The sequence below is a fragment of the Mus musculus genome, chromosome 1 (genome assembly GCF_000001635.26).
Source record: "Mus musculus strain C57BL/6J chromosome 1, GRCm38.p6 C57BL/6J".
NCBI lineage: Eukaryota > Metazoa > Chordata > Mammalia > Rodentia > Muridae > Mus > Mus musculus.
Window position 1 is genome coordinate 58,579,950 of NC_000067.6, and position 25,758 is coordinate 58,605,707.

At 39.5% G+C, this 25,758-nt stretch overlaps 2 protein-coding genes across 9 annotated transcripts in view; one reads left to right on the top strand and one right to left on the bottom strand.

Annotated features, from left to right (window-relative positions):
• Fam126b (family with sequence similarity 126, member B) overlaps positions 1-6,384 on the bottom strand; it is a 63,528-nt gene extending 57,144 nt beyond the window's left edge. For 2 of the 8 annotated variants that reach the window (NM_172513.3, NM_001310598.1), the window contains exon 1: positions 6,263-6,384. The gene's annotated coding sequence lies outside the window, so the exon portion shown is untranslated. Of the gene's footprint in view, positions 1-6,153; positions 6,206-6,262 lie in introns of those variants that run through there. The other 6 variants (XM_006495833.3, XM_006495832.3, NM_001310599.1 and 3 more) reach the window with 5 other exon arrangements.
• A 63-nt stretch (positions 6,385-6,447) lies between these two features.
• On the top strand, positions 6,448-16,015 carry Ndufb3 (NADH:ubiquinone oxidoreductase subunit B3). Its single transcript, NM_025597.3, has 3 exons — positions 6,448-6,721; positions 11,141-11,300; positions 15,700-16,015. The coding sequence occupies exons 2-3, from the start codon at positions 11,143-11,145 to the stop codon at positions 15,854-15,856; spliced, it is 315 nt and encodes a 104-aa protein (NP_079873.1). The 5' UTR covers positions 6,448-6,721; positions 11,141-11,142; the 3' UTR covers positions 15,857-16,015.
• The last annotated feature ends 9,743 nt before the right edge of the window (positions 16,016-25,758 follow it).

Sequence of the window (25,758 nt, forward strand, 5' to 3'; positions counted from 1 at the left end):
AGACTGTTTTATATTCTTAAAGAAAATGGAACATAACCTGGTCCCTCTGTGGCTTACTCCAGACCTACAAAAAGGATTGCATAACCCGATAGTATAAAACACAAATATGCAGTGTTTCACTGTCTTTAATCATAAAAGAAGACATCTGACAATCTAATAAACTTCAATACTGGGTATAAATCCAAAGGAATAGAAATCAGTATTAAGAGACACTGATATCCCATGTTCATTGTAGTACAATTCACAATAGCTAAAAAATAACTGTCCACTAACTGCTGAATGAATAAAGCTCGTGATGTGATACACACACACACACACACACACACACACAGACCAAGTTTTATTGTGTTCAAGGATGGAATCTTGTCATCAGTGACAACACGGACAAACCTGTAGTACATCATTGTAAATGTTAGTATCAGGAAGACAAATATCACATGATCCCATTCATATATACAATCTTTAAAATTAGATCTCATAGAAGTAAAGAGTAAAGCAGTGGTTACAAGAGGTTGGGAATGTAGGAGGAAGGGATAGGAGTAAGTTAGTTAATAGATACTGTTAATAAAGTGCAAAAATTCTGATGTTCTGTTCATAGTGAGATGAGTACAGATAACTGCAATTATCCATATTTCAAAAAAATGCTAGGGTTTTGAATGTTCTCACCTTTTTTTTTTTTTTTTTAATTTTTCAAGACAGGGTTTCTCTGTGTAGCCCTGACTGCCCTGGAACTCACTTTGTAGACCAGGCTGGCCTCCAACTTAGAAATTCGCCTGCCTCTTGTTCTCATCATTTTATACAAAAGACAAATATCTGAGGAGTTGAAAAAGGTCACCCTGATTTGAATGTTATTTATGTGTAGTGTGTGTGTGTGTGTGTGTGTGTGTGTGTGTATCATATAGTACCCCATAAATTCATATAACTATGTGTTGATTGAAAAATGAAAATGGGGCAGGTGAGATAGTTCAGTAGGTGAAGGTACTAACTATTAAGTCTAACAAACTGAGTTCAATCCTCAGAACCCACATGGTAAAAGGAGAGAGCCAACTTGCCAAAATTGGCCCTTCACCTCTACACATGTGCTATATGTGAGCCCACATGTATCAATATACAAATACACACTAAATAAATGAAATACTTAGACCAGTATTTAGGACATGAGATCCTTACTCCAAACAAAACTAAGTAAATGATAAAACAGAAGAAAAGGCCAATAGAACCAATGACTTCTGGCCAATGAAATGGCTCAGAGGATAAAAAGTGCTTTCCATGTAAGCTTGAGTTTAATCCCCTAGGGCCCACAATGGAAGAAAAGAACTTCAAAGTTGTCCTTCAACCATACGCTTCCCCTATAAAAAGCACATGTGCACACAAAGTAGTAAATCAGGGTTGTTGTTGTTTTGTTTTGTTTTTCTGTTTTGGTTTGACATGGTTTCTCTCTGTGTAGTCCTGCCTGTCCTGAAACTCACTCTATAGACCAGAACTCAGAAATCCACCTGCCTCTGCCTCCTGAGTGCTGGGATCAAAGGCTTGCACCATCACTGTCCAGCACAAATCATTTTTAAAAAGAACCAAGGATTTCTTCAATAAGAGGTAACAGGGTCTCATGTAACCTAGGATGACTTCAAACCTATGTAACTAAACTCTGAGTTCATAGGTGTATGCAACCATGTCTGGTTTATGATGTACTAGGAATTGAATCCAGCCAAACATTCTACTGACTAGGCTACATTTCTGGTCCCGTTAATAAAACGTTAAAGGAAACATTACAGAGCTAGATAGAAGCACACTTGTAATCCCATCATTCAGAAAGCAGAGATAAATCCAGCTTGGACTAATAGTGAAGCTAACCCAAAAGCAAAAGCAAACAAGAAAGATAACATCAGGAGTCTAGCTTCAGTACATTAATAAGATGATAAGAGAGAAAATATAGCCATGTATGGCAGTGACACCTGTTATGCCAACTTTGGAAAGGGCAGGATATTTATGAATTCATAAGCCAGCCAGAGCCACACAGTGATACATATCAAAAAAAAAAAAAAAAAAAAAAAAAAGGAAAAGGGAAAAAAGAAGAGAGAGAGAGAAATAAAAAAGTCAGCCACTCATGTGATGGACAATGGCATATATTTTTTGATGGTTACAGTTACTCTACAGCAAAATGACTACCTGGTGACCCATCTTTACCATTCTATATCAGTGCCTTTTACCACAATATATAACTATTATTTTGGCAGCTAATCCTCAAACCTAAACATTACAGCTTTATAAATAATTAAATCATACCATTTAAAATATTACACATTTGGATTTATACTCATTCCTATTTAGTTTTTCTAATATGTGTCTCAAAACAGCCAAATCTCTAAACATTAGGCTTAAAGTACTTAAGTTTCTAAACTTGACCTAGGTCAAGGTCAAAAGATTTGCAATTCTAAGTTTACTACATATCATTGAGTGAATACCTATATATCAATGTTTTATTGAAAATTATTTAATCAAGACAGCGTTTCTCTGTATAGCCCTAGCTGTCCTAGAATTCAGAAAGATCAGCCTGCTTCTGCCTCCCAAGTGCTGGGATTAAATGTGTGTGCCACCACCAGCCAGCTAAACTTGAAATTCTTATTTCTAAATTTTCATTTAACTCTAAGACAATATAGCTTTCTGACACATGAGAAAAATAAGATGAATAAATAAATATCTTTTAATTAATTAGTATAGGACTAATTTGTAAAAAGAAATTGCTTGACTTATGGAAAGTGGTTAACTGCCAAGAAGAAACTAATTCAAACCAAAACATTCAGCACATTTTTATTTTTGGCAACTTCAACTTCTGGCTAGAAAACTACTCTAGCTATGACATTAAATACAAACAGTTTATTGAGCTATAAAATCCTGGTAGATTTGGCAGCTGGTTCACTCAGCTAAAGCTGCTGTTACTGGCTCACACCCTCAAGTGACAGGAGCTGAGTTAGATCAAAGGTTCTAAAGTGAAGTTCAGATGTAAAGCAAGTCATTCAGGGTCCTCCCTCCAAACGCACCTACCTCCTTCACATTCCACCTTTAAGATTAAAGCGAAGTTCAGATAAAAAAATATCTCTGTGTGTCCTTTTTTACGAACTAAAAAGCTTCCTGGACTATTTTAAAATCTCTTTCTGCATAGAGGAATCTCAAAATTAGATCCAACTCTTTCATCAGTAGTGTGCATGTGTGGTTGTGTGCACGTGGTGTGGCTGCTGTGTAGGGGTGAACATATGTGCAGGTGTATATTATATAAAGGCCAGAGGTTGATTCGGTGTCTTCCTCATGCACTCTGCACTTTTATATACACTGAGGTATGTTCAGCTGAATCCAAAGCTTGCCAATGTGACTAGGCCAACTCGTCAGCTTGCACCGGTGGGTCCCCAACTCTGCCTCGCTAAGTGCTGGGATTATGGAATGGCCATCAATGCCCATCTGGCATATATGTTGGTCCTGGGGATCCAAATTCTTGCATAGCAGGTGCTATACCTGCTAAGCCATCTCCCTAACCCCTCAAAGCCCCCTCCTTTTAAAAACAATTATATTATGGCAAGCATAAGGAACAGACCTAGAAAAAGGACAAGCTCATCAGAAGACTGTGGCAGCAATGAGCTCCATTACAGTAGGTGTAAACCACCTTCATAGATTTCTGTGCCAGCCCTCACTGGAATCCACTATACTACATTTTAGACACTAAGAAATATTCAGTTCCTATAGTGAGAAAAGTATATAGTCTACAGAAATATATAGGGGAAAATATTCCGGAGGCGGGGAAAAGCAACAAGCAATGAAGCACGCACACACACACACACACACACAATCTGTTCTGGCATTAAAAGAACAACAAAATATTATTTTTGTTGACAGTACAACTTGGTTGAGGTTTCTGCCCATATCATTTAAAAAAAATGTTTCATGGAAAGCAGTTAACTTTAACTATGTAGTACTTTTTTTTCTATAATAAAGCTCAGTCAGACTGAAAATCATTCTAGACCTTAATATATTACAATAAGAAGTAAAAATTGTGAACTACCAGCAGTGAAACAAATCAATACTAGCTATTAAGAAAGACTTTAAGGACTGGCTGTGGTGGTGCACCAGTACTCAGGAGGCAAGGTGCGTGGATATCTATGAATTCAAGGACAGCCCACTCTACATAGTGACTGTCTGGAGAGAAAGAGGAGGGGGGAGGAGGGGGGGGAGGGGAGGGGAGGGGAGGGGGAGAGAGAGAGAGATTGATTAAAGATTATATTAAGAAGCAAAACATTCAAGAACCATTTTGAAACAAGCAAAAATATTTCCTTACAATTAGTGTGTCAAATCACTTACAAATAGTTTTGACACTGAAATCTTTCAAAAGACAGAATCTCTATGATTTATAAATAATCATCCAGATCCTATTAGAAGCCAATTTGGGACTGTTTTTTAAACTCTTTGGTAATTCCCTACTCAAGTGTTCAATTTATGGCATTCTACAATGACACCTACTGGCCACTGAAAATCAACCATTAGTTCTCTCAAACAGAGTGGGCTGGTTACATAAGAGAGACACAGAAACACACATGCTCTCTCTTAAATCAAACTACCTAAAGGCAAATATTTGTTTTCAATATGTAAACACCGTATTTTTTGTATGTAAAGCACTATAGAATTTCACCTAAAGCAAAATGTAAGCTTTCTTTGTGACCAAAATACCATTATTCTTGTAAAAAGATAAAAGACAAGCAATAAAACACCAGTATCATTTAAATTTTTTTATTTAAAGCACTGACAAATACCTCAGTGTGCTGGACATTTCAAAACAAATACTAATGACCCATTTCTACTCAAACAATATTTTGAGAGAAAAATTCTAGCTTTATATGTATATGCATAAATGTTTATGTATATGTATGTTTATGTTATGTATATGTATAAATATTTATGTATAAATGATCAATAGTAGAAAAAGATTACATCTTAGAAAGTTTTTCTAACATGTAGTTAAATAACAAGCCCAGAAAGACAATATACTTCCTGGATACATTTGTCCTCATCGTCTAACTTGACGGCAGCATCTCAGGCCTCTTACATTTTAATAATTTATAGTGCTACTTTTTAAAGATATTTTTCCAATGAGTTATAAAAGTGCCCTTCCACAATATTCGCCGACAGGGATTTGTTTAGGACTGTATTTCACCATTCAAACCGTGGATTTAAAAGACTTTTCAAAACAAAATAGTTTTAAATTTGTACATAAATTTTATCTATGTCCATGACATTCAACGAACTTATTTTTTTAAGCCTAAGGCATAACTCACAACTAGCTTCCTAGACTTAACAAGGGAAATCACTTAAAAGTTGACACTCCTCTGCTAAGATTCCCAACTTATTTTCACAGTCCTTAACACTGGGGGCGAGTTGTCTACCAATTTACTGTTCATTTTCTAATCTACATTTATCTTCGTCTATAGATTTAAAAGGCTCTCCACTTTTCTGAAGGTTAAAGCCGCAAAGCAAATTCCTGTACTACAAAACACGAATCTGACAACATTCCTCTAAAGCTAACATCGTGTTGTCTCGCAACCAAAGTCCATATTTGGGATAAGCGCTTCGTGACTACTCTTGCCTTCACGCTGTCCTCCTCCTACAGACCCTGCCTCGGTAGAGAGAACGCTGGAGCCAACAAGAACAAAGTGCTCAGATACATCAATGGGTTGCAGAGCTCTTCTTCTACCAGGGTCAGTCGAGTTACTTGGAAAAATAACTGCCATGGGTTACATAATGTACAACCACCAATTTCTAGAGCTGACCACCAATAAATATCTTTCTTCTCCGCACCTCTCCCCATCCCAGCAAACGGCCCTAAGAACACCTAGGATTTCACGCAGGTGTCTGCAATACCACGTCCTTCTCTTACCTGAGGCTTCTTGCAAGACATCCCTTCAGCCCTCACTACCTGTGTCTTGCTCCCGCCTCCTTCCCGCCTCAGCCCGCGCCACCGACACCCTAACGCCCTTGCTAGGGCCCCAAGTTGCCCCACAACACTCATCCCCAAGCCGCCTCGGCAGACGCCTTCTCCTCACGACCCTCCCGAGCTTGCTCCCAGGTCTGCAGGGCTTCGGATCCAACAGTCCTGCTGCCTTCCCACTTCACCTTCGTCAGCTCCCGACTACGGCGTCCGAAGCCGGAGGAGAAATTCCTCTTCACCCGGCACCGTGCGCCCCCCCCCCCGCAACCCCCCCAAGACAGCACCGCCGCCTACCTGTCACCCCGCAGCCTCAGGCTTCCTACCGCCACCGCCACCGCCACCGCCTCCCGCAGCAGCCTGCCAACTGCAGCATAACAACCAGCCTTCTCATTGAGTGGGCCCACGCGCTTAATAACAACCGCTCTCATTGGCTGCGCTATGACTTTGGCCCGCCTCTCGGTGCTCCGCCTAAAGATTCCGTCCTGGAGCAAGACAAACACGGCTTTATCGTCCTTCTCCTCAATATCTTCTACCTCAAGCAGACTCCAGCTGCAAAGTGTGGGAAATAATCTCTACTTCCAGGCTCCTTCATGTCATCTCTACGTTGTCTGGGAGCCTTGCGCCAGTACCGGAACGTTTACCATCTCCCCCATTTTCCTGTCGTAAGAAACTAGAGGAAACAACGTCCGTTTCCGGTTGTCTCCGGCTGTAAGGTTGAATATTGAGTGTCCCGGGAGGTCAGATTGCTGTCAGGTAATTTAGGGAGCTGGTGGGAGACTTCTGGATTACGCATAATCTAAACTTTATCCAGGGAATGCAGAAGTGGAGAGGGCTGAAGGGATCCGATAAGACCGGGAGAAGATCCGGGATCTAGCTAGGGAGCGCCGCTGCAAGGTTCTTGCTGGGCTGTGTTGAGGCGGATGAAGGATGTCTTGAGAATTACGATGGTTGTTAAATCCCAGAGATGTTTTAAACCGCCGCTACCAGATGCAATGTACTCCTCGCCTCCTGGCTTTTTGGGTTGTATTTGAATAGGGTAAAGAACAGCTCAGACCCGAAAATACTTAAAACTAGAAGAAATAATTGCAACGGTTGCTTCACAAGCTTGTATTTTAAGTACGGTTTCCCAAATATAAGTGTTTACGACACAGTGCTTAAGTGAAAAAGAGCAAGTCACAAAATCAAGACTACTGCATAATCCTAGGATTAAGGATTGGATACTAAAGTAATAGCAGTTCATTTGTATTTTCCCATATTTTAATGGTCATCTCAGTTTTTAAATGAGGGAAATTTGAGATACACCCTTGAAAATCCCTGATAAACTGTAAAATTATATGTAATGGATGTAACATTCTTCTTCCTTAGGGAAAGCAAGTCAACATTTCCCCAGTGCTAGATAGAACAAGCCATCGTTAGTGAAGGTTGATCATCACCAAACTTTTGAGTTCACTTCTGACATAGGCAGATAGCATTTAAATTTTCCATAATTATGTGTTCATTCATGGTTGAATCCTTTTTTTTTTCTGTTCTTAAACGGACAGTTCTAAAGGTGAAATAATTTCCTGTTGTTGAGCCCTCAGTGCAGTAGAACTCGCTCATTCTGTGGAAGAGGAGAGAACCAGTTGGATTAGGTTGCCCTCTGACCTCTGCATGAACATCCACACACACACACACACCACACATGACTTTAAAGAAATACTCTTAAAAATAGGAGCCCAGCATGATGCACAGGCTTGTACTCCTGGCAGTTGGGAGACAGAGACAGAAGGAGTAAGAGTTCAAAGTTTCCCTGGCTACATACCAAGTTTGAGGTGAGACTGAGCTTTGTGAGACTGTCTCAAGTAAATAAACAATATTCTTGTAAGATAGGGGTGGCTCATACCCCAGTGATACAGTAATGTGTGCTTTATTTGGAAAAAAAAATCTAATAAACATATTCAATGTCATGCACATTCAGGAATTTCTCTTAAGAGATAACATCCAGTAGAAATGCAATGGAAGCCATATATGTAAAATTAAAATTTCTAGTAGACAGTAAAAGTAAAAAACAAATTCATCTAACCCAGTATGTTAAACATATTTAAGCCTGAAGCCTGGTGTGGTTGCCTTTAATCCTAGCACTTGGGAGGTAGAGGCAGGTGAGTCTCAGAGTTCAACACTAGTCTAGTATACAGAGCAAGTTCCCGGACAGGGCTACACAGAGAAACCTTCTCTTGAATAAATATGTATATTTATATATACTATTAATGAATTATTCTACATTTCATGCTGTCAAAAATGTATGTACTTTATATATGCAGTATATATGTATATGTGTATATATATATGTGTATATATATATATATATATATATATATATATATATACACACACATATATTGTTTTCATAAATATAAATACTTGGTCTGTATTTGTATTTTTAGGTTGAAAAACTACACTTGAAAAAAGTATTCATACACCCAGATAAGTCCAAATACACTTCAGTATTTTCTTATAATTGATTTAAGAGTTTGCTTTGATACTTGCTACTCTTCCAGAGGACCTTAATTGGGCTCCTAGCACCCACACCAAATGGCTCACAATCACCAACTATTTATTACTTCAGCTTCCAGGAATCTAATACCCCTCTTCTGGCATCCAAGGACACTCCCATGCACATCACACACACACATACCACAAATAAAATCTTTTTAAAAAGAATTTATTTTGAAATTTAAATTAATTAAAATTCCCAGTTCCTTAGCTCTTTAGCCACATTTTAAATGTTAAAAGCTACCAAATGAGACAGCACATATCCAGGAGAGGACTTGGTGGCCATACATATCTGAATGTCCTTTCTCCCACCACCCTTACCTCCGCACCCACCCACCCCCACCTTGATTTTTGAGACAGGGTTTCTCTGTGTAGCTCTGACTGTCCTGGAAGTTGCTCTGTAGACCAGGCTGCCCTCCAGCTCAGAGATCCTCCTGCCTCTGCCTCCTGAGTGCTGGGATTAAAGATGTGCGCCACCACGCCTAGCAAGTGCTCCATTTTCTAGGTCATGCCAGTTTCTTCAGAACATTGGTGCTCAGTTAGTCTTACCACTTAGATATGAAAATGGAAGGCACACCACAGGGTGTTCTCTGCATTCTCCAACTTGCAAGATAGATTTTAGTTCTTGTTATATGAAAGAATAGAAGTCCAGAAGGACTGAGTGATTTTCCTGCATTTCTTAGCTACAAGTATTCATAAAAAGGTAAATTTAAACTCTTCCATCGAACATTCGAGATTTTATTTTTGATTTATACCTATTTTGAAATAATAGTAATTTTTGTTTTACATTTTGAGATGGGTTCACATGATGGTGCCCATTATCAGCCTTAAACTCGTGTGAAGTGGGCCTCCTGCCTTAGCCTCTCAGGTGGCTCTAACTACATGCATGTGTGCCTTCCTTCAGCTAAGGTATAATGTTTAAAAAGAAAACAAAGACTCCTTAGATATATGTTTATTCATCTTTATCTTTTGGAAATAACTATAGAAGAATTTTTTCTAAAATATTGTAATTAGATAAAATATATTGGCTTTATTAAAGAAATTTGTGCAAGAGAAATGAGTATAGAGTTTCATGTTTTCCTTCAAAAACTTACATTGCAAATTAATATTTTGAGTGTTGTTGTCTTAACTTGTATTTCGTGGCTACATTTTAATTTTTCGAATATGGAGATCTTTAACATAATGTTCTGTGATTTAACTTTTGGAGTGGGGGGTGGGCAGTGTTTGATACAGGGTTTCCTCTGTGTAACAGAGCCCTGGAATTCCACCTGTAGACCAGGCTGACAAAGAACTCACAGAGCTTCACCTGCCTCTGCCCCTCAACCGCTGGGTTAAAGGCATGCATCACTATGCCCAGCTGATTTCTTTACATTTTTATAAATTTTAAGTTTTGGTTAATTCATTAGTTACTGTGTTCATTTTTTCCTATATCCTAGTATTACTGTTTAATGAAATGAGCATTTCATATAGTGTCTTCAGCATATACTAATAAATCTTATTTTTCTCTGTTTTGTAAAATCCCATTTTGAAAGATCCTGTCCTACTGTTGGACTCCTCCTATTATTAAGTGGAGATATAATGGTAGAATTTTTTTTGGTTTGGTTTTACTTCTAGAGAGCAATGATTATAGAAATCCAACTGCTACCCTTATATGAGTAATAATATAGCACTATTCATACCCTGGAATTTTAAATTCATAGCAACTTAAATGAGGACTAAGATAAAGTTTATTTTTACACTAGCAAAACAAGCTGCAAAACAACAACCATTCATATTCTATTTACAAAGGTAATTTATTAAGAAGGTGTCTGCAAGTAAAATTTTAAAAAAGAAAGAAAAAAAGGGTGTCCTCAGGTGGAATTGGTCAGTACTTGAGCTAGTACACTCCAGCACGGCGCCTGATTTTTGAGGCCTGTAAGCTAATAGTGTTTGTGCAGTTGAACTTGTACAGCCATTTCCATGCTATGTACAGAATAGTGGTCTTAAGTTCCAGGTAGGCAAACTGCTAACCTCTAAAAAGAGATTTTATTTTTCATCAAAAGACCTATATCATATCTATTTTAGTTATTTAGTATATTTTAGATTTTACCAGTAAATCTTGCTGAAAACACCCCTCCTGTCCTCAATTTTACCTCTTTTGCCCACAAGAACCAAAATATTTATTCTCTGGTTCTTTATAGAAAATGTTCATGTACTCTTGTATATCTAAAATGATTAATATGTATTTTTGAAGAACTAGCTAAAGAAAGATAACAAAACGTCATGTACTCTTTCCTGCATATTCTTGCAGTAAGACTGAGGAGAGGAAACGGTTATCTAGGCATTACTAGGAGGGACTGCAGAAGCCAAAGCACGAGAGGAAAGTACTAATTATGCTGTCCATTAGCTATCTTCTGACCTTCAGAAGGTACTGCTTGGAGTCTCATTGTCTTCATCTATAAAAGGGTTTTTTATTTACTTTTATAAACTTTTTGTACAGTTTTTACTTTTTGTAAAAGCTTTCTAGTTAGATTTTAAGAATGTATCTCTTTTCAAAACATTTCACTTGAAACATAGACATCAAACTTGGCCCTCTGGGTGTCTATAGTCTCTCATCCTCCCTCCCCCTCCCCTCCCCCTGTCCCTGTCCCTCTTCTGTAGACATGGCTGCTGGACATGGACATGAACATGGACATGAACATGGACATGGCCATGGTAAAATGGAACTTCCAGATTACAGACAGTGGAAAATTGAAGGGACGCCATTAGAAACGGTGCAGAAGAAGCTTGCTGCCCGAGGGCTGAGGGATCCATGGGCTCGGTAAGATGAGTCTAGAAATGTCTTCTCTTTTTTAAATGACTTTTATTTGTTTGTGTACTGGGGCAGGCAGGAGGGTAGGCATGTATCTGCCACAGTACAAGTGTGAAGATAGAGACTACTCAAGGAAGGGAGTCCTGTCCTACCACAGGGGTCCTGTTGCAGGCTTGGCAGCCAGGGCCTTTGCCTACTGAGTCTTCTCCCCAGTGCAAATCTAGTTACTTACGAGTATAGAGAATGTGCCCCACCTTGTATCATGGAGAGTGGCTTCTCCGTTTCCCTGGTGGTTTCTTTACTCGAGCTTTCTGCATTAGAATCCTGTGGGATATGTCTTTTGTCCAGCTTTTCACTTGATGATGTTGTTTTGCGCAGGCAAGGGGAGCTGAGTTTTCCATTTATTGGGTTTGTTTTTTAAGTGCCAAGGGATGAAGCCCATTCTAGAAAGCCTGTCTTCTGCAGCCTTTTTACTTTTTACACATGTTGCTGTTTTTCATATCTAAATATAGATACCACATTTTGTTTACCACAGTAGCCATTCAAATTATTTCTAGCATTTGGGTTTTATTAGTAGTAAAGTTGCTACAACCATTCATAAGTCTGTATGGATATGTCTTTTCTTTTCTCTTGGTTAAATACTTAAGAATGTGATTTCTGGCCAGGCAGTGGTGGTACATGACTTTAGTCTCAGCACTTGGGAGGCAGAGGCAGGAGGATCTCTGTAAGTTGAGGCCAGTCTGGTCTACAAAGTGAGTCCTAGAAAAGCCAGAGCTACACAGAGAAACCTTGTCTTAAAAAAATGGGATTTTTGGATTATATGATAAATCTATGAGTCTTTTTATAAGAACTGCCAAACCATTTTCTAAAGAGGTAGTAGTACTATTATTACCCATTCCTACCAGCAGTGAATGGGAATTTCAGCTGCTTAATGGTCTCTTCAGTACTTAGTGTTTTCAGTCTTTTAACTTCAGCCATTCTAACACCAAACCTGGTTGTGCACGCCTGTAATCTCAGTCATTGAAAGGCAGAAGTTGGAGGATTAGAATTACAAAGCCATCCTCAGCCATGTATCAAACTGGAGGCCACTGTGGGCAATATAAGAGCTAATCTCAGAACCTGAAAGAAGCCTTCTAGTAAATATAGTGGCAGAACCCTGGTGTGGCTTTCCTCCCCATTGCCATGACTCTAGTGCTTGCGTTCGTCATTCTGTGCACACATCTGTGAGGTGTTTATTTGGTTTTGGTGCAGTATATCCTTGAACCTTTTGACCTCTTGTTATGAGTTTTAATAGTTCTTTATATATTTTGAAAATAAGCCCTTCATCATATATACATTTTGTAAATGTTCTTTCCCAGAATATATGACCGTATATAACCTGCCTTTTCATTTTCTTAACGTTTTAAATTTCAATAAATTCCCAGTTAAGTTTTCTTTTGTCACTATTTCTTTTGTATCTCATCTAAGATTTTATCCTATATTTTCTAGAAACATTTTATTATTATTATTCTTTTTGAAACAGTTATGTGTCTAACCCAAGCCAGGTGTAGACTCAGAATTTTCCTGTCTTAGCCTCCTAAGTACTGGGTTTCCATTATTCACATGTAGCTTATGGTTTTCTTAAATTGAGGTATGATTATTTATTTGAGTTAGTTTTTTATTTACAAAAAATATATTTATTTTTGTATATATGGGTATTTTGCCTGCATGTATATGTGTGCACCACATGTGCATCTGGTACTTGCAGAGTTCAGAAGAAGGTGTTGGATCCTCTGAGGCAGGAGTGACAAACCTCCTGTGTTTCCTGTGTATGTAACCTGGGTCCCATGGAGGAGCAGTCAATGCTCTTAACTACTGAGCATCTCTCCAGTACCTTGAGTTAGTTTTTGTTTCCTTTGAAGAAAGAATGGAAGCAAATGTTACAGGTGGATATCCAGTGGTTCAGAACCATTTATTAAAAGATTATTCCCCGAATTACTTTGATAAATATGTCAGAATCAATAGACCAGCTCTATGTGGTCTATTTCTGGACTCTATTTTGTTTCCCTGTTCAGTATGTCTACACTTAGATCCAGTGCCACAGCTTGAACAGGGAGGTGGACGACAGGGAGGTGGACAGCCTCCAGTTTCCTTGCATTGGTTTAGCTATTCTGAACCTTTATTTGCCTATAAATTTTAGTTTATACTCATCAATTTCTACAAATGTCTAACTCGGATTTTAATTGGGATCTCATTCACTATTTTACAAAAATTTAGAATGTGAATCTTTTCCATGTTTATATTAAGCTCACATTTGTTTGGAGATAATTTAGGACTTTTAAATAATGACTTTTTTAGCACACAAGTGACTTACAACGTTTTGAAATTTAAACAGTATTTTCTTGCTTTTTATATATCTCTTGAGCATATCGCTGAATTCATGTTTGTGGTACTATTGTAAGTCGTATTTTAAATCTCATGTTTCAGCTGTGTTGTTGACAATTAATTTTCACTAATGATTTTATATCCCATTTATTATTTAGCTAAACTTTTATTCTAGCTAAATTTTTACTCTAGTAAATTTTCTTATATGTCCCTTAAATTTTCCTTTGTATAATGGTCATTTTGTCTACAGAGATAGCATTATTTTGTCAGTCTGTAAACTTTTGACTTTTTCCTGGTGTTTTACAGTGGAGTCTCAGTTAGTCCTAAACAGTGAGCTTGAGCTCTTCCACTTTCTGAGTATCGGGACTATAGGGATGCGCTGTAACTCCCAACCTTTCCTTTCTTTTTTTTTTTTTTTTTTTTTTTTTTTTTTTTTTTTTTTTTCCATTTTTTATTAGGTATTTAGCTCATTTACATTTCCAATGCTATACCAAAAGTCCCCCTTACCCACCCACCCCCACTCCCCTACCCACCCACTCCCCCCCTTTGGCCCTGGCGTTCCCCTGTACCGGGGCACACAAAGTCTGCGTGTCCAATGGGCCTCTCTTTCCAGTGATGGCCGACTAGGCCATCTTTTGATACATATGCAGCTAGAGTCAAGAGCTCAGGGGTACTGGTTAGAACGCGCCCGATCTCGTCCAACCTTTCCTTTCTTTTTAAATCAGTCCTGCCATATTGTCCCAGCTGGTTCTTAATTCCTGGGCACGGTCTTTGTCTTACATGAGCCTCCTGAGTAGTCAGGCTAGAGAGACTTGGGAACATACCATGCTTTTTATTATTGTTGGTTGACAGATTTTTCTGCATTTCTTCGTGACATGTCATTTTTGTTTGTTCACTACTGGTTTTAATTTTCTAAAATTTTGTTAAGAATATGCAACAGGTCTGGTGTGGTGGCACACGTCTTTAATGCCAACACTTGGGAGGCAGAGATAGGTGGATCTTTGTGAGTTCAAGGTCAATCTGGTCTACAGAGCAGATTCCAGAACTCAGTGAGTTCCAGAATCCCACAGCCTGAGCTACTCCTAACATCTTGGTGTGGTTTTGGCATCTAAGCTAGTTAGATTTGTTTCCATACTTTCTAGTGAGACAGGGTTTTTTGTTTTTGCTTGTTTGTTTGTGTTTTGTTTATTTTGTTCTGTTTTTAGTTTTTTTGTCCCCATAAAAGTGATTTTTTTTCTGACTAATTTATTTTATGTATGCAAGAATACACATCTCCCTATAGCTGTCAGCTTTCTCTTTCTCTCTCTGTTCGGCATATTCAGAAGAATTTACCAGAGCAGGAGCTCAGTCTTCTGGAGCACAGGGTGTATGGCAAGGGAAGGCTGCGAGCCTCTTGAAGAGTAGCAGCAATGTCAGCTGTGTGTCCTTCTGTGCTGGAACGTACTGCGCACTAGCATTTTATATTCACCACTGTAGTATAAGGTGGAGAGCAGTCAACTTGGAGCAGGAGGACTACTTCATATTTTATATGTGAGACTTGCTCATAGATTTTTAACTATCCTATGCCAAAAAAAAAAAAATCTCTACTATGACCTACAGTATTAGGTAGTGTTGCTTTGGACCAGGTGTGATGGTTCATGCCTATAGTCCTACAGTTCAGGTGGCTGAAGCAGGAGGATTGCCACAAGTCAGAGGCTAGCCTAACCTATACAATGAGACCCTATTTCAAAACCACAGAGAAAACAATGTTCCCAACACAGTGGTTCGTGTCTTCAATCCCAGCACTTGGGATACAGAGGCAAGGAGATGGTTGTGAGGCCAGCCTGTTCTATATTATGAGTTCAAGGACAGCCAGAGCTATGTAACAGGACTGTATTTAAAAAACGAGACAAAGCAAAACCCTACAAACAAAAAATCACCACCAAGCAAAAAAGAAATACTAATGATGCATTTAAGTATTTAAAGAAGAAAAGGAAATGTATTTGGCTGGGTGAATTAATGTAAATTGTATGTGGTTATAATGTTTCTTATCTTATTTTTTCAGCAATGAGGCTTGGAGATACATGGGCGGCTTTGCAGGCAACATCACCTTCCCGAGTGTAATATTAAAAGGATTCAAATGGGGGTTTGCTGCGTTTGTGGTAGCTTTGGGGGCTGAATATTTCCTGGATTCCCAGAATGGTGATAAGAAGCATCACTGAAGAGAGCGCCTTGTGACGTCTCTTCCATAAAAATAAGATTCTCTCACTGTAGCATTCTTGGCTGTATGTTTGTCCTTGAAAGAATATTATATGGTTTAATAAAGTAAGAAAAACTGTTGTTTTTGTAACTCTTAAATAAAATTAAAAAGAAAACTGTAATGTGTGTCCCTCTAACCTCAGCACTTGGAAAGCTGAGGAGGAAGGGTCATGGTCAAGGTCAGCCAGCCTAGGCTGTATGGTAAGACTCTCTCTATATGTATACATGCATAGTGGACTTTGTTTGGATTGATGGGTATTGGAGGCACCAGCAGTGGTGTGTTCTGCATATAGCAGGCAGCTACAAAATTTAACAGCACAAATGTATGTGTTCTAAGAGGGCTTTTTTTTTCTGCGTTTGTGGTAGCTTTGGGGACTGAATATTTCCTGGCTTCCCAGAATGGTGATAAGAAGCATCACTGAAGAGAGCGCCTTGTGACGTCTCTTCCATAAAAATAAGATTCTCTCAGTGGAGCATCCTCAGACCCAGTGAGACCAGTTAGTAGTGCCTCTATGTGCACAGGTATAAAGCCGTCCACTGGAGCTTAGACAGGTTACCAGCAGCCACACCCCAAAGGAAACATGACTCCCTCCCCAAGTAGACACTAGTTGCCAATACTTCCTTGGCTACAGTTTAAGCTTCACAAGCCTCTCCACTATCTATGATGGAAAGTTGGCTGGCTAAATCGTATGCAGGTAACCACTGCGCAACAACTACATCACACCTGGAAGACAGCATATTATAGCATTCTTTCCTATCTTGTTCCTACACTCTTTCTGCTCCCTCATGCATGCTATTCCCTGAGCTGTGTGTGTCTACCTGTCATCTGTCTGTGGAGTGTTTGATATAGATGTCCCATTTTGGGCTGAGCACTTAAGTTATTTATCTCAGCATTTTGACCAATCAGTAGTTTTTATATTGATTGATGATAGCTGCAAAAAAAAAAAAAAAAACAGAAAACAAAAAAACTCTGACTAAAGTTGAGAGTAATGATAATTTATGTAACAGGCAGTTTGACAAATGACCATTTAACAAAACAATGGTAGTAAGTTCCCTCCTTGAGGCTTCTAACCTCCAGAGTCATGGCTTGACCAGGTTTGCAGTACTAAGTACTGAATTCCCTCCTGTAGAGCAGGCCTCAAATCCAAACAAAGTGTTGCTTATCCCAGGATGGTCATGCCATGATTACAGCAGTGGCCACAGCCTGCTTGGGAGATCCAGATTCTAGCATGCAGGGTTCGGTGCTGGTTAGGACCACTGCTATCTTTTCTGTCTCTAGGTTTTTGAATTGGAGTTGGTCTTGCTATTCAGAGGGGCATCCTGCCATCCATTTCCTTGTGACATGCATATGCATTGTGTTCATTTTTCTTTATTCTATTTTCTTCTCTGAATCCTCGTTCTTGCACTGTGCAGGGGGATGGGGGAGACTTGTTCACTCTGGCTTTTTGTACTAAGGAACTAATCCCATTTGTGACTACTCTGTCCTCATGGTACCAACATGAAAAGCTTGACACTAATAAACTGGACATTTCCCCATGTTAACTCTTTAACATTAAGTCACCAGTTAAGATTGAGAGGCTGGACAGATGGCTCGACAGTTAGAATCATTGGGTGTTCTTCCAGAGATCCTGAGTCTGATTCCCAGTATCTACATGTTTGCTCAACAGCCTTCCGTAACTCCAGTTCCAGGAAGTACAACACCCTCTTCTGTCTTCCATGGGCACCAGGAATCTATGTGGTACACAGACATACATGTAAGCAAAACACCCAAACATAAAAAAATTTTTTTTAATTAAAAAAAAAAGAATTTACAGTAGTTTACTGAGAAGATATATTCTTTCTTTGAGTAGTCAAGCTAAAGTCAGAATGAGCAATTTTAAATGAGGCAGAAGAATTTCTAACAAAATTCAAGTGGTCAAGTGGAATCTTGAGCTACAGTTTCTAGCTAGCATAGTTGGGGGGTTGGTGTGGGCTGTCTTTGTGGTTAATAGAAGCTGCACAGGGCGTGGGGTGTCACTCTGGAACTTACCCGATTCATGATGGCTCTGTATCATGTGCAGAGGCCTTTGGGAGATTAGCTGTCTCTAAATGCCATCATAGTGGAATTAAGTGCCAATATATATTGGGAGGACACAAACATTTAGCCCACTGCATATTAATTAGAATAACCAACAGCAGTGATTAGTACAAAGACAGCTTTTGTCTTTCAAGTCCTTGATTCTGTAATGTTTGGTCTTGACTAGCTGGCCAGCAAGGCCTCAGGATCTGGTGTGGCCCTGGCCTACTTTAAACACCTTGCCAAGGACAATGGGTAGGATTTACTTAAGAAAATGCGTATTTTGATTTGATATTCTAATTATCAATATAACCTATGAAGGGTTGATTTTGATAATTGTATCCCTGATAAAAGGCAATAATAACACAATCTAAATTTGCATTTTAGTATCTGAATGTTAATGAGTGAATCATTTTTATTGGATATTTTATGTATTTACATTTCAGATGTTATCCCCTTTCCCAGTCCCCCCCCCCCGAAACCCCCTCTCCCATCCTCTCTTACCCTGCTTCTATGAGGGTGTCCCCCACCCACCCACTTCCACCTCACCACCCCAGCATTCCCCTACACTGGGGAATCGAGCCTTCACAGGACAAAGGGCCTCTCCTCCCGTTGATGCCAAATAATGCCATCCTCTGCTACATATGCAGCTGGAGAGGGAACCATTTTTTACGTGATGAGCATATAATAATTTGAGGTTACATCATGAGCTTATTTTTACTGAATGAAAATGTATAATGCCTAAATTGATAAATTTAAAAATTACATTAAAGGAACAAAACAGTGCCAAGAATACAGGGAAAGAAAAACACCGGGGCCCCTAGAAATAAGATAATTAACTTTTTAATAATTACATTGAGAATATGTGGCTCAAAGTTGATTGCTTGAGGCAAAGATTCACTATGTAGTCCAGGCTAGCCTCAGACTCACAGATTTCCACCTACTTCTGCCTCCCCTGTGCTGGAATTGGCCCAAAGTTTAGAACATGCCAATTAAAAGATAAATCTTGGACTCAATGACTCAAATGCTGAAGCACTTGTTGCACAAGTATGAAGACCTGAGTTTGAATCTCCAGCACCAGAAAAAAAAAAAAAAGGCATGGTGGTATATGATTGTTACCCCAGTTTGGGGGGAGGGACAGGAACAAATGGATTTTGGGGCCTTGCTGGCCAGCCAGTCACACCCAAACAGAAAGCTCCAGGTTCACTGTCTCAAAGAAGAAATAAGGTAGAGCAATAGTGGAAGGCACCCGCCATCTGGCTTCCCCATGTACATGTATAGGTGCATGAACCAGCACACACATGCATATTCATAAACACAAGTTGCTCTGAGCATAGTGCCGTGTGCCTATATGTCTAGCTACTTGAGAGGATGAATCAGGAAGATAGCAAGCTGGAAGCCAGCCTTGCTAATGTACTGAGATACTATCTTAAAAAGAAAAGGGGGGGGGGGAGCGAGGGAGGGGAGAAAGGAAGAAAGAAAAGATAGACTGCCTTAAAATGTACTAGTCCCTACATAACTTAATTACCTATGCAGAGCTTCAAAATAGCTGAAGCAAGATGAACAGAACCATAGCTGGGGCTTGTAACCTCCCTCTTTGGAAATTGATAGAAGAAGTAGAAAAGAAGGCTGCAGAAGTCTTGAGCAACACTACCACCCAACTTGATGCAATATTTATAGAACCCTGGAACAAAAGCAGAGCACACACTCCAAGCATGTGCAGGATATTTACCATAACATTATATCTGGGGCCATGAAACCAGGCTCAGCAGAGTTAAGATGAGTGGAGTCACAGCTCTTGAAGGAGGGATTGAGGGAGGGAGAGGGAGAGAGAGGGAGAGAGAGGGAGAGAGGGAGAGAGGGAGAGAGGGAGAGAGAGGGAGGGAGAGGGAGGGAGAGGGAGAGGGAGAAGAAAGATCACAATATATCTTCTCAAACTACTTAGAAATTAGACAAAATTAGCCTCTGAAAATTGTCCATTATTTGGAAGTTGGCAGCCAAATTGCTCAAAGGAAAAAAAAAAGAAAAAGAAAGAAAAAAAGCTGTTTTAGTTAGCTTCTTTGTTGTGGTGGTAAAACACTGGCTAAAGGCAGGAAAGGGTTTATTTTATTTTGCTTATGCTATCTTATCCCATCACTGAAGGAAATCATGTCAGGAACTCAAAGGAGGAATCTGGAGGCAGGAACTGAAGCAGAGGCCGGGGAGAAACACGGCTTACTGGCTTGCCGCTTTCCATGGCTTGCTCGTTGTGCTTTCTAGGACCACATGCCCTGGGTGGCACCACCCACAGTGAGTGGGCTCTCTCACATCAATCATCAAAGAAAGAGTACTCAGGTCACAGCAAAAAGGCCCATCTGAATGAGGCAATTCTTTAACTGAGGTTTGTTGTTCTCAGATGGCCCTCCATAGTTTAATGCCAGGTTGTCAAATCTAACCAGCTGAGAAGTCTAGAGAAAGCAGGAAATAACAGAAGAAGAAAAATAAGATCATTAATACCAAAATTTAAGAACTGCAGATGAGACTGATGTTTAGACTCGGGCAAGGGGGCGGGGGACACAAATGAGAAATATCAGAGACAGAAAAGGGGGAGGGATTTGCTAGAAGTCCTAGCGAGTTAAAATATCAAGACATTTTATACACATCTTTAAGCCAATAAATATGATAGTTTAAGTGACTCACATGCTTTCTTTGTTCATTCTGTTCTGTAATATATAAGGTCTTATCCTTTTGGCCATCTTTCTGCCTGGGCCTCCTAAATCCTGGGATTACAGGAGGATAGCACCACATGCAAGAATATTATCTTTTTATAAGACAGATTGCCAGGCCGGGGGTGTAGCTGAGGGTTTGTCTGTCATGTGCAAGACCCTAGGTCCAATTTTCAGAATCACTAAAAAACCAAAACTGCAAAAGCTCATGCTGGAATATCTTTGTATCTATCGAAAATATTTGCATTTTGGGGTAACTGTACGATCGCCTGCTGGGTTAGGTAGAGAAACACTAAGTGAAGTGCACAGAATGCTGGAAGTAAAGAAGACAGCAGTTTTGCCTTCCTGATTTATGGCTTTATTTTATCTACAATAGTTTCTGCTGAAAGTAAAGAATGAAATTTCTTGGGCTGGCGAGATGGCTCAGCTGGTAAGAGTACTGACTGCTCTTCTGAGGTCCTGAGTTCAATTCCCAGCAACCACATGGTGGCTCACAACCACCCATAATGAGATCTGATGCCCTCTTCTGGTGAGTCTGAAGACAGCTACAGTGTACTTATTTATAATAATAAATAAATCTTTGGGCCAGAGTGAGCAGGGACTGAGTGAGCGCGGGGCGAATGAGTGAGCGCGGGGCCAATCGGAGCAAGTGGGATTGACCTGAGGGAGCAGAGGTCCTAAATTCAAATCCCAACAATCACATGAAGGCTCACAACCATCTGTACAGCCACAGTGTACTCATATACATAAAATAAATAAATACATCTTTAAAAAAAAAGAATGAAATTTCTCTTCTGTTTCCTGAATTTGCAAATTGACTTTAACTCTTTAGTAGCTACAAAGTACAGCAACCCCTGTTGTCTTCCATGTTGCTATTACTTAAACTAGTATGCAATTCGTATGATTTTTATTTCTCAAATATGACCAAAGTATAATCAGATAATGCTAATTACATAAGCCTAGCCTCATAAATAGGCACAATGCATCTTAGTATGTAATAGACCTACAATGTGTATGGGACAAATCCACAGAATTAAGGTAACAAAACCCAAAGTAATTTGGCTATTAAGTTTGAAGTTAGATTTTGAATGCAGGTCTGATATGAGAGCCCATATGTCTTAGTTAGGGCCACTATGACCAAAAATCAAATTGGGGATGAAAGAGTTTATTTGGCTTACACGTTCAGATCATAGTCCATCATTGGAGGAAGTCAGGACAGGAACTCAAACAGGGCATGAACTTGGAGGCAGGAGTTGATGCAGAGGCTGTGGAGGGGTGCTGCCTACTGGCTTGCTACTCATGGCTTCTTCAGCCTGCTTTCTTAAAGAACCCAGGACCACCAGCCCAAGAATGGCACCACCCACCTTTGGCTGGGCCTTCCTTCATTGATCACTAATTGAGAAAAATGCCTTACAGATAGATCTCATGGAGGCATTTCCTCAGCTAAGGCTCCTTTCTCTTTGATGACTCTAGATTGTATCAAGTTCACACACACACACACACACACACACACACACACACACACACACACACACACACAGAGCTGGCAACCATAGAAACACTATGTTACATTGTGTATCATGGTGTACAGGACAAGCAAGACCATGCACTGAATGAAAGGAGAAAGTATTTAAACTTCTAAATATACTCATTTTCACGTTTATTGCGGATGAATTAAATCTGGCTGATTTTTCTTTGCAGTACTGGGGACTGAACCCTCAACCTCATTCTCTCTTTTAAGGTAGAGCCTCACTAAGTTGCCTAGGCTGGTCTTGAACTCCTTCTGTAACCTGGTGTAACCTGGTCTGCTCTTGAATTTATGGTCCTCTGCCTCAGTCTCCCAAGTACCTTGGATGATGGCCCTCTACCACCAGACTTGAGATTTAGTGAGTAAACTCAAAATGACATTTTCCCCCTCGCAACGTGGATACTGAATGATTACATAGAATTAGGAAGAGATCTCCCAAGGGAGGATACAAAGGTTGCTCAGAAAATTGCTCCAGGCTGTATTTTATGTGTGCTAGGCTTGTGGAATTTCTAATCCCCAAGTTTTAGTAACTATCCTTCATTAAGTACATGAGCAGCTTAAAGAGATTTTTACAAACAGCTGACCGAAGCCAATACCAGTAATGCAAGAGGATGCAAACAAGGAGAGAACACAGCTATACTCTGTCAGCAGTGTTGTGGGTGAGATCTCATCACGGGAAAACTGTCTTCTCTCATCGGAGCTATCAAGAAGGCATAAATATGGACTTGGACCAGCTATCTGTCAGGGCAGGGAACCTTGCCCCAAGAGTGTGCTGACGGCATCACAGAGTCAGCTTGATTAGAAAGGCCTTTAAAGCTACAGCTCAGCTTTCCTTCAGATTCTACACTTATGTGTTGTCATGAACATCTATGATGGCATTAACATACAAAATGTGCACTCATTTAAAGATTGTCAATGCTTTAGACTCTACTAGAGTGAACTGCTTTTGCTATGTATGAGCAATACTTAAACAGGGCCTTAGTAGTGAAATAAGAAATCCCCGTGTTTCAAGATCTATGTTTTTCTGTTTAATCTCAAATGCAACAAAATGGAGTAATGCTTTTGAAATATCCAACAAGTTACAAAACTAACTGGAAAGAATTTTAGTTGTTACTAAAGACTTAGGTTTCTGGGGATGTACATTGCAAAATATGAACAGTATGCACACTTAGAATGTAAAGACACTGGGTCTGTGTCCTTTGAAATATCATGTATTGTCATGTTTTGTTTTAAAAGGAAGGAGTATTCTTAGTCATAGGCCAAACCAAGCTTCTCAAAAGAAATTATATCTAAAGAGAAATATTCTGTGCTTATACTTTTTATGTTATACTCTTTGTTAATTATTAATTTAAAACAATATAAAGAAAGGGTTTACTGTTTACTGTGAATGTGTCATTTGCTTTATATTTAAGTACTTGGTTGCAACAGAATTTGGAAATAAGAACATCTGGTGCCTTCTGCTGATTTGATAAGCAATCAAACATCTTTTAAATTTTCCTTTTTTAAGGTACCAGTGTGGCATTTTCCCTTCTTTAGAGTAACAAAGAGGTTAAAAAATTCTCTTAATTATGTATTTAATTGAATCATACACTTGAGAGACTATATGATTACAGCCCTGTACTAAATATATACAAATACATTTAATTTCATATATTATCCTGTTTCAAAAATTACATGGCAAATCCTAACTGTTCAGGACGCAATCCTAAAAGCCAGCTTTGTGGTTTCCAGTAACCATAGCAATAACGGTCCTAAAAATAAACGGTCATTTGTCAGTAGAGATGGAAACATCCTGCTAAGGAAACTTCAGGGTCACAGGCAGTGATGTCACCTGGACCGAGACTCCCTGTGATAGAAATAGAACACCACAGAATGAAGGCCTGATATGGATGTAAAGGCTTAAAACCAGATAGTATAATCAGATAAGACATAATTACAAACTAAAATATAACCTATACACACTACATAATATTCAATGAGAAAAATATCTAACAACAGGGGATTCATGGAACTAGTGACTATATGTATATCACAAAGGACCTATAGTGATGACTAGGACATAGATTTCAGAGTCAGGCAGTATTCTCTTTTTTTGTTTGTCTCAAGACTGGGTTTCTTTGTGTAGCCCTGGATGTCCTGGAACTCATTCTATACACCAGGCTGGCCTCAAACTCAGAGATCCACTTGTTCACCTGCCTCTGCCTCATGAGTGCTGGGATTAAAGGCATGTGCTACCCCAACCCTGCATTTTTTTTTTTTAATCCAGGGGCAAGAAATTAGAATTGAACCAGTCCTACACTTTTATATATGTGATATAACTCCCCCACTGCTCATTAATACTAAAGACACTGACCATTATGGATCTAGAACCATTTATGCTGAGTCCAGCCAATGACTCCATCCATGCCTATTGGGCATAATAAAATTTCTCTTTTAACATGTTGGTCTTTGTTGGAGGTGGTAGTAGTAGTTGTAGTAGTAGTAGTAGTAGTAGTAGTAGTAGTAGTAGTAGTAGTAGTAGGAGTAGGAGTAGTAATAGTAGTAGTAGTTGTAGTGTGTGACAAAGAATTTGGGTAGGGCTCACTTTTAGGGCCATTTCCCTCATGAGTCCTGAAAAGAAAACTTAGGTTGTTGGGCTTTGCAGAAAGCATCCTTACCTATTGAGTTACTGAGTTATCTTGTTAGCCCTGTTGTTGTTATTTAAGTTGTTAAAATTGTAAGAAACAGAAACCCACATGCAAATAATGCGCCATATGCGTCCAACTTCATCCAACATCAGAATCAAGGACACTCCCTGGAATTAGAACTAGAACAGAAGTGAACATTTCAACACCATTTCCTTGGACTTTGTTTGCTAATTTCACAAGTATTTATTGAGCACCTCATATGTGCCAGTGTTACTATTACACTTGGGACACTTCAATGAATAAAGCATAGTTTCCTTCTTCGAACATTTGCATCCCAGCAAGGCTGTTTTCTCTCTCTCTCTCTCTCTCTCTCTCTCTCTCTCTCTCTCTCTCTCTCTCTCTCTCTCTCTCTCTCTCTTCCCCTCCCCCTCCCTTCCTCCCTTTCACTGTCTTTCTGATAGTAATAGTTGGGATTTGCACTACCTAGTAAGCCTCAGATCAGTTATTTCCACACAAACTATATTTTACCCACCAGTCTTTTCCAGAAACAAATTGGAAACTGTGGTTTGAATCAGGGAAATTTGATTATTTCTTTCACTTCCTCCCTTTCCCCTCCTGATTTTCACCATGCTTCTCATTTCTGCCCCATTCTTCCTTTTCTTTCTACTTCCTTCTCCCTTTTCTTTCCCTCTTCTTGTGAAACAGAATCCATGCTGGTCTCAAGCTCTCTGGCCTCAGCTGCCCAAGTTCTAGGATTATGGGCATGAGACATAGATTGGACTTTGAGGTTTGATTGTTTCGAGGGGAAGAGGAAGGGTGGAAGAGTGAGACAGTGTCTCATTTGGCCAACTGGTTTCAGGTCAATATGTAGCCCAGGATGACCCTAAACTCCTGATCCTTCTGTTTCCACCCCAAGAGCTGGGATTATAGGTGTCAATACTAAACCCAG

Coding starts and splice junctions, on each gene's coding strand:
- Ndufb3 (NM_025597.3), top strand. CDS start 11,143: ATGGCTGCTGGACATGGACATGAACATGGACATGAACATGGACATGGC. Junction 11,301..15,699: donor CTGAGGGATCCATGGGCTCG/GTAAGATGAGTC, acceptor TTATTTTTTCAG/CAATGAGGCTTGGAGATACA.